An 8,411-nucleotide genomic window follows, 5' to 3' on the forward strand; every position below is an offset into this window, starting at 1 on the left:
CCTAGAGAATTTCTAATCACACTTCCCGAATGCATTCTAATCTACTTACCGAAAGTGCTGATGAACTTTGTCCTATTTTTGTTCTCATGTAGAAACGGTCAAAGCGCGTGCATGCACCTAAGGTATCATAATAAGATATTCCTAGCATGTGGGATAGTGAGTTGTTCATGAGAATGCAAAACAAGGTGTCAAGCAGAAGTTTTAATGTATCCATCATGGGCTTGTCCCACATCAATGGGGTGTGTGTGTTTGGATTTATAACTTGCTCCACGTTACCAACTATTGCATGCAGTTTTGATAATGGCGCGTGAGTTTAACGGAAAAAAAAAAGTATCTATTATGATTTCTGCCTGCTGTCCCAAGCTTTGCACTTTTTAAGTAATAATTGTCTCTTTCTTTCTAATAACTTAAACCACCCTTTTTGGCTAAAAACAACAATTCAAAACTAAGAATTCTCGGTGAGATCTTTCTTGACAGATTTCATTCAACCACCATTCACCCATCATATATTTTAATCACAGAGAGAGAGAGAGAGAGAGAGAGAGAGAGAGAGAGAGAGAGAGAGAGAGAGAAGAAGAAGAAGAAGAAGAAGGGGGGGGGGTGTTGTTAACTAGTTGTATAGAACACACTTGACATTAAGAAACTAGGAGAAAGCAATCTGTGATTACACACTATTACATGCAGTTTTGATAATGGCGTGTGAGTTTAACGCAAAAAAAAAAAAGTACCCATTATGATTTCTGCCTGCTGTCCCCAGCTTTGCACTTTTTTAGTAATAATTGTCTCTTTCTTTCTAATAACTTAAACCACCCTTTTTGGCTAAAAACAACAATTCAAAACTAAGAATTCTTGGTGAGATCTTTCTTGACAAATTTCATTCAACCACCATTCACCCATCATATATTTTAATCAGAGAGAGAGAGAGAGAGAGAGAGAGAGAGAGAGAGAGAGAGAAGAAGAAGAAGAAGAAGAAGGGGGGGGGGGGGTTGTTAACTAGTTGTATAGAACACACTTGAGATTTAGAAACTAGGAAAAAGAAATCTGTGATTACTCATTTTTTGGTGAGTGAAATACGTGTCAGGTTTAGAACAGAAGAACATTAAGAGTACTAAAATTCTTGTTATACCAGAAAGGACTCCTACATAAATCACTAAATATACGGAATTAACCGCAATAAACAGGGGTGACCCCCCACCTATTTTAATCTACCTTTACTACTTCCCTGATCTAAAAATAAGTGTGTCAATTCCGGCATTTATAAGCTGCAAGGAAAATGAAAAAAAAGATGTAATTGTAAACTCCATGCCCTAAACCAGTGTGGAAAAGACAAAATTATAGAAGAAAAATGTGAAATTGAGGTGCTCACATCCGTCACATCTTTGCTCCTCTAGAGATGAGAATGTCCCCATATGGCACTGTTTGTTCAACTCTCAAGATATCACGAGAAGCCAGAACTACAAATCAAATTCCCAGTTATGGTAGTATCTAGTTAGTTGAAATTTGCAAGTAGTGATCTAATTTTGAACAGTCAAAGTAAGCACATATTATCTAGTAGGCAGGGAAGTAACATGTATGGATGTGTACCACAAGTCTGATAGAAGAGCAAAGCTGCTCCTTTTCTATTCATTCCGGTAGCTAGGTTGTTCAGGGATTCTACTTGAGGGGCTCCTGGTGTGTCAAAATGTGCTTTCATTTGCCTGTAGTTTTTTTTAAGTGCAAAGAACATGCTTTAATATGAACTCAAAGTTACTTTTGGATTGGGGAATTCAATAGATCAAAAGAGAGTGATACATTCGGATAGAATCAGTTATAATGTCAACGGGGAGTTTGATGTTTTCTTGTTGGGTTTGTGTCACTCCAGTTTCCACAAATAGTTCTGCAAAAAAGAAGTTCAATAATGTGAACTAAGATGTTCAAGTTCCATTCATAATATAGTGACTAAATTATATGTTGGCCGGCAACCTACGGCAACCTTCTCTTTTTTCCGGACTTGGGAAATACCACGAAGCTATGTTTCATGCAACAATGAGAAGCATTGCTAAGTTGTATACCTTGATCAGGTGTCAGGCCATTTTCAGACAGCCTTGATAACTTGAAATTTGGGTCAGGGTGGTTCCATGGATTCTCCTCAGCTACGGGTTCTAGACCACCACTACTGTGTCTTGAAGACGAATAAGGCCTTTTCCTGTTGGATCTATCAAGAGTCAGTATTTCAATAATATAGGCTTTTGAATGAGCTTACATGTGCCTAATGGTTTCTACTAACAACACCAAATGAACAATTTACTTAACATTATTTTTCTTTAATGGATTTGGTGAAATTTATATTCCACTCACCTTCCGGAATTGACTTCTGAATTATGTGAGAGACCACCATGTCCAGATGCTGAGCTAGGAATGGATCTTACTTCATCTCCAGAATTTACATGAGGCAAAAAAATTGGTGGAGTATCCTTAGAAACATTTGATTCTACCAAAACTTTACCCAGAAAAGTGACAGATATAAACACAAATTAAACAAAGATGCATCATACCAGAATTTCCAGGTGTGACCATCAGATTGGCTTCACCTACCCTCACCCCATTGTTCATGAGGTTGGCTCTTAGTTCGTCCATGAGGATTTCAGTTGGTATGTCATTGTTGACAATATTTCTCCGTTGCTTCTCTATGGGAGCTCCCAGTGACTCAGAGCCGACTCCACTATGAAAATCTTCAAAAGGCTTCATATTTGAATAGATGATCAGACAAAGAATAAGTTGTTTTACTGGAAGTTATTAGAGTAAACCAACAGATACGTAGAATGGCTTACAAATCCCTTTGGGTCTTGGAAATGCACTCTTTCTGGAGCTGACGATGACGATGGTTCTGGGGGCATGGGTGGAGAGGTTCTTTCTGCATGAAAAAGTACTATTTATCGATTTCCTATATCTCTTTTAATGAGGAAATTCTTGAAATAAACAATGAGTAACACTGACCAGAAGCTGAGTCATGGGGAGGTTGGATGCTTTTCATCCATAGCTCCAGAAGGGGTGGGGGATAATAGACTGCTCTATCTCCATTTATAAATAAATCACCAATTAGTACAACAGGTGGCAGTTCCATGAGGTTAACTATCTTCATGGTAGACATGATATCCGCATGCTGCAACGAAGGGCATAAAAACTTGTATTGTACTGCATCATTGCTTAAATATTAAGGTAATTGGTTTCTATATATTATATAAAAGCTCTCTTTGTACATCATTCTTTAAAACATCTCCATGGTTCAAAATATTGTCGTAGATATCCTAAATCAATACAAGTGTGAGACATACACACACTATAATTTTGTTTTGATCATTACATAACTTTATGGTCAAGATCATCTATATCTGCAACATGTAGAATGGAACAAATTGAAGGATGCATACCAAATATCACAGACAAACCTTTCTCTTTCTTCCTCTTCTTGAGACAATGTCTGAAGCATTTTGAAGCCAAGACTGGTATATATGACCAGGAATCATGGTCTGTTCATAATCCATGGCAGATGCTGGTGGTCTTCTTGCTTTCCTTTTTACTGGCACCAGCCTCTCTTGATCCTGCTTCATCAAACATCTTGGTTGGTTAAGTTTCTATTATTTCTTCTGTCATATTCTTCACATGATGGTTGCTGGGTAACATACAGTTAAATCATGCTACCTGTCTAGCTCCCTTGCATTCATGAGATGGCTGATTGACCTGGTGATCTGGTTGTTCATATTGAAATTCATCAGCTGCAGAAGGTCTTGGAGGTCAACTACATTGTCATTTTTTACATAATAACAAACGATAATTTCCATGAATTTCATCATAATTGTGAAATGTGAAATACTTAACTTATTGAGACAAACAAAAGTTTTATACAAATAAAAATGTGGGAGAGACTGAGAGATAAAAAAGATGAGGGATCGTTTGTTCCTTTTTGAGAGTGACAAATTAAGATAAACAGTTGTGCGCGTTTAAAATAATAATCTAACGTTTTTGCCAGCATGTCAAGGTTCAATGTTTTAGTTGAAAAAATATAAGAAGAAAGAACAAAATTATATGAGACAGGTGCTAATACACCGTCAATACCAATGGAACTAAGAAAAGTCTAGCAACTAGTTTATTGTAAACATCCAACTTAACATTCCAAAAACCTAGCCAAGTTTTCCAAGTCAAAAGCACCACTCAAGAAAACCTGAAATGCATGATTTTTTTTTCTTTGCTATGCCATTGAGCTACAAGGCTCTTGCCCGCATCCTACATTATCTGATACTTTTCAAGAGAAGTATTTTGGGGTTGTAAGCAGGTGTGGAGGGGGTAGAGGGATTGGTATGCTGAACAGAAAGCATACTTTGTGGTGCTTACATTCTTGTTTTATGTTCTTAATGTTTTAAATATTAACAGTTTGAATATATTTAGTTTTATCCTTGCCAAGAATTTTTTGTATATCAATCAATCAATAAATCAAACCGGGAATATATTGAGAAGAAACACAAAAGCAACACAAATTCAGCTCTGTAACGTGGACTATCTCTGTAAATAATGGCTAAGAGGAGAACTTAATTTCTTCAAATGGTAAAATTAAGTTCACTATGCCATCTCTCTGAACCTGAACCCAATCTTTTACTTGCATAATCTTAATTGTCACAGCAGGGAATATATAGGTGTGAAAAATGGGCAAAAAAAAAGTGAGCAGTTGAAGTGAATATGTAGGTGTCTGTTAGTTTCCTAACTGCTTTCTAAGAATATTTTACAAAAAGAGTATTGCATTATTTAAGCTTGAAAGCATTGAAGGCATCATCGCACTGACCTCTTTGAGGCTCTTCTTGTGGAGGTGGGGACGGTTTAAGTGTTGTTGGAATTTGTGTATTATTATCAAAATACAGGGTAGATGTGATTGGAGGAATGTACAGTTACGAGGTTGTTTCATGCAAAATTTTGAAATTTAAATATGTATTCCAATTCGATTTATCAAAATGATGCCCTGAAAATCCATTTGATTTGAATAACAAAGAATGCAGGCAACTAAAAATTTACAATGCATCGTGATAATGGATTAACCTTTCAAAGCGATTGTACAGATCTGCATTAGCTTGGTATGAATCAAAGCGTTCAAATAAGGTGATATTATCAGCATTAGCTTGATGAAAGTTTTGATTAGGATCTTCCTCCTTGGCATTATCGTTAATATAAGGTTCATCCACACTATCAAGTCGCTGCAACACAGAAAGTTACCTGCATAAGTAATTTTATAGGATATTTCAAAAAGCCTAATTTGAAATTTCTTTTTCTTGATCAGTGAAGATGTCTGGACTGTAACCACCATACAGTCTACACGTATGATTTGATCCCCAGTACATATAACCTGCACTGCAGCAACTTAATGCAAACCACAATGACTTATGCAAGCCATATATTGGCCTCTTCCTAATAGAAGAAATTTCCACTATTTCCTTGATAATTTTCTTCAGAATGTTTCTCATGAACTTAATGCATACCGTGCACATAGTAATGACTAGCAAAACTTGAAATGCAGAAAAACTGAGTTTTGTGTGTTCTGCATTATTGTCAATATGACAGCTTTTTTTTCTTCCTATGATTGTAGACTAGAAATTTACTTGCAAGCTACCACAGCTCCACACAAGGCTGAACAGATACTTTTTACCACAATCACAGTAAGTCATATGATCAAGTTACAAGATTATAGCAATATTTAAAAATACATACATGCATACCTCAATTACCTAAAGTATTATATTTGATGATTGATAGGGTAAATTTATCAAACACCTCCCAGTCAGCGTGAAAATTACTCACCGTTGGACCTTTTAAGTAACATCTAAAGCTGAAGAAGACACACACTGTCATTCTCTTCTCTTCGGATTACGACACCTTTTTTTCAATTATTTTTTTTTGGTACTTTAATCCTCCAATCCTAGCGAAATTACATAATTAACCTTAATGGGACTTGGTAAAAGAGTTGATCGTGTACGAATAATAGATACAATTTGGTAATTTTGGCAATGCCAGGGTGTTCTGTTACATACCAAGGCAAAATAAGTGTTTTGTTGAAAGCCCATGGTGGCTGTGGTGTTGGAAAAATTAAGGGACTGCTCAATATCCCCAAAATCTGTCTCTTTGTTCTCAGGCAACGTCACTGCTTCTTTCCTACAAACATTAATTAACACAAAGGGCCACACCATATGAGCATAACTAACTCTCTGTAAATTTACCTTCGTACCCTTTCCCCATTTTTTTTTTTGCACTCTCGCAATTTCGCAAAAAACAAAAGAGAGAGAAACAGAGGCTGACTTGGCATGAGATTTTCCTTTGGGTAGGACAGTGGGATCTGGAGGAGCTTTCACTTTCCATGCTTCGTTTATTTCAACCTGAGATTATTTTGGAAAATTTGTTTAAACTAAAAAAAAGAGTGAGAGAAAGTGAGAATTTCATTTTTCTTTTTTTTGGTTAAGAAGTTCGAAGTAAAAGTCAAGTACCAGAAGACGAGTAACATCGTCTGTGAAGCAAAGCAGAGCACAAACCGAATTAGATATAACAGTTTCTTCAGAAATCCAAATAATGAAATTGTGATTTGAAATTAAGCAAAATAAGGATTCAAATAGTACCATAGAGGAGCTTGACTTTCCGCTCGTAGACGATCACAACGCCACCTAAGAATAAAGTGGAAGAGAGGCTCTCTGTGAGTGCATGGAAATAGAGAGAGAAAGAGAGAGAGAGAGAGAGAGAGAGAGAGACTATTACCCATGAGAATTCCGGAGAGTCTGAGAGCCATAGGAACTGATGGATTCAAAATCTCTTCGCTGTAAAAGTTTGAAGCAAAATTCGAAAATTAAGCAGAGAAAATAGGAGGACATTGAAGTAGTAGAAAATCAGTGAAATTAAAATGGAAATTAAATAATTACCAGATCTTGATGATGTTGAGCTTATCGAGCTTTCTCCGATTGATCTTTGCGTGCATTGTTGCAGCCATCCTTTATAACACATACAGAGAGATCAAAAATCCAAAGAGATAACGTCAATATTAAAGAAATTTCAGCGCCATAGTTTCATAAAATCCAATTCATGTAGTTTGAAAATAAATGTTCATATTAAGTTACTATTTCACAGCTTAAGTTTTCAAATACTATGACTCATGTATTTCAATTTCATGGAAATTACGCAAAAATTCAACCAAACAAATCACAAAAAGTAGTACCAGAGAAATTCACGTTACAGAGACATAGTAAATTCGTTGCAACCACAATCCGATTTCGAAGGATTAACAATGCATGTAAAGTGATTCACAATCAAAGAAAATTCATATGAATTTCAGTGAAAAAAGTTGTAGAAACATAGAGGAAATGCGTGGAATTACAATTTACAGTCCGTACACTTTAGTGTTCAAAAACGTAGTACAGTGATATATATACATTCAATTTAGAATCAAAATAGAATACACAATGAATTTTGACTACCAAATCTGCCCCAGCGGGGCTTTCCGAGCCAGAAGCTGGTGCGAGTAGAACATGTTTTAGAATTTGAGTGTACGGAGCTTAAACCAGAGAGAGAGAGAGAGAGAGAGAGAGAGAGAGAGAGAGGAAATGAAGAAGAAGAAGATTCTTCAATGGCGGCAATTGAAGAATTGCAGAGAGAGAGAGAGAGAGAGCTGGAAATGAGAGTGGTGCGTGTTTGAGTCTCTGAAACTAACTAATTGCCCGCTAGGACAGCAAGCAAAGTGTAGAGGATATAATGACCTGAGAGGAGTGGAATTAATTGTACTACGAAAGGGGAACAAGAGAAATGAATGACAGGTGGAGTGTGCTGAGTGGAGGGATGAGGGGGTACTTGTTGTTGCGCGTAACGATAGTGAACTCGCAGGCGCAACCGTTATGGGATTCTGGGCCCCACAGTATCACCGTTTTTCAGTTTTCACCGCCATTTTTTTTTTTTTAAAGGATATTTCATTAAACAAAAACTAATTGGCCTCTAAAACCGAGGAAACAAACCGGTCATACACAACTCCAGCCGCATCAAGGCTGAGAAGAAAAGCAACATCAGAAGGGGGATCAAGAAAAATGGAAAAATCTTGACTAAGGAAAGCACCCCGTCTAGCGAGGGCATCCGTACACTTATTTCCCTCTCTATAATAGTGTTGAATCTTAGTAGAGGGAATAATCCTAAGGCTGTTCCTACAGTCAGCCACCAATACATCATTATCATTAGGATTATTCAATTCTTTCTTTAAGAGATCAACAACCAGCTTAGAATCAAGTTCAATCACCACCGCTGATAGTTTGAGAGCAATACATAACCTTATGCCATCTTTAAGAGCCCAAAGTTCAGCTGCCACACTAGTTGTGGTCTCGATTACACAAGCAAAGCCCTTAACCCATTCACCCTTCTCG

General features: G+C 36.8%; 1 protein-coding gene across 1 annotated transcript; it reads right to left on the reverse strand.

The window, feature by feature from the left end:
- Positions 1-1,027: 1,027 nt before the first annotated feature.
- Positions 1,028-7,534, reverse strand: LOC112040215 (sister chromatid cohesion 1 protein 1). The gene is made up of 20 exons (XM_065777088.1): positions 7,482-7,534; positions 6,930-6,998; positions 6,769-6,827; positions 6,633-6,677; positions 6,504-6,523; positions 6,319-6,395; positions 6,054-6,174; positions 5,068-5,222; positions 4,817-4,917; positions 3,682-3,755; positions 3,429-3,581; positions 2,977-3,142; positions 2,811-2,893; positions 2,535-2,721; positions 2,338-2,413; positions 2,052-2,185; positions 1,792-1,876; positions 1,585-1,697; positions 1,367-1,454; positions 1,028-1,262 (listed from the first exon to the last, which is right to left on the reverse strand). Exons 1-19 carry the CDS (start codon positions 7,532-7,534, stop codon positions 1,372-1,374), a joined length of 1,854 nt encoding a protein of 617 aa, XP_065633160.1. The 3' UTR covers positions 1,028-1,262; positions 1,367-1,371.
- Between the last annotated feature and the right edge of the window lie 877 nt (positions 7,535-8,411).

Source organism: Quercus suber, unplaced genomic scaffold (genome assembly GCF_002906115.3).
Source record: "Quercus suber isolate HL8 unplaced genomic scaffold, Cork oak 2.0 scaffold_148, whole genome shotgun sequence".
Lineage (NCBI taxonomy): Eukaryota > Viridiplantae > Streptophyta > Magnoliopsida > Fagales > Fagaceae > Quercus > Quercus suber.

Bases quoted from the DNA above. Each gene is read 5' to 3' on its own strand.
- LOC112040215 (XM_065777088.1), bottom strand. From the start codon at position 7,534: ATGTTCTACTCGCACCAGCTTCTGGCTCGGAAAGCCCCGCTGGGGCAG. The intron at 4,918-5,067 runs GTTAATCCATTA...AACCTCGTAACT, and splicing joins CTGTACAATCGCTTTGAAAG to GTACATTCCTCCAATCACAT. The intron at 3,756-4,816 runs GTCAGTGCGATG...GACCTTCTGCAG, and splicing joins ACAAGAAGAGCCTCAAAGAG to CTGATGAATTTCAATATGAA.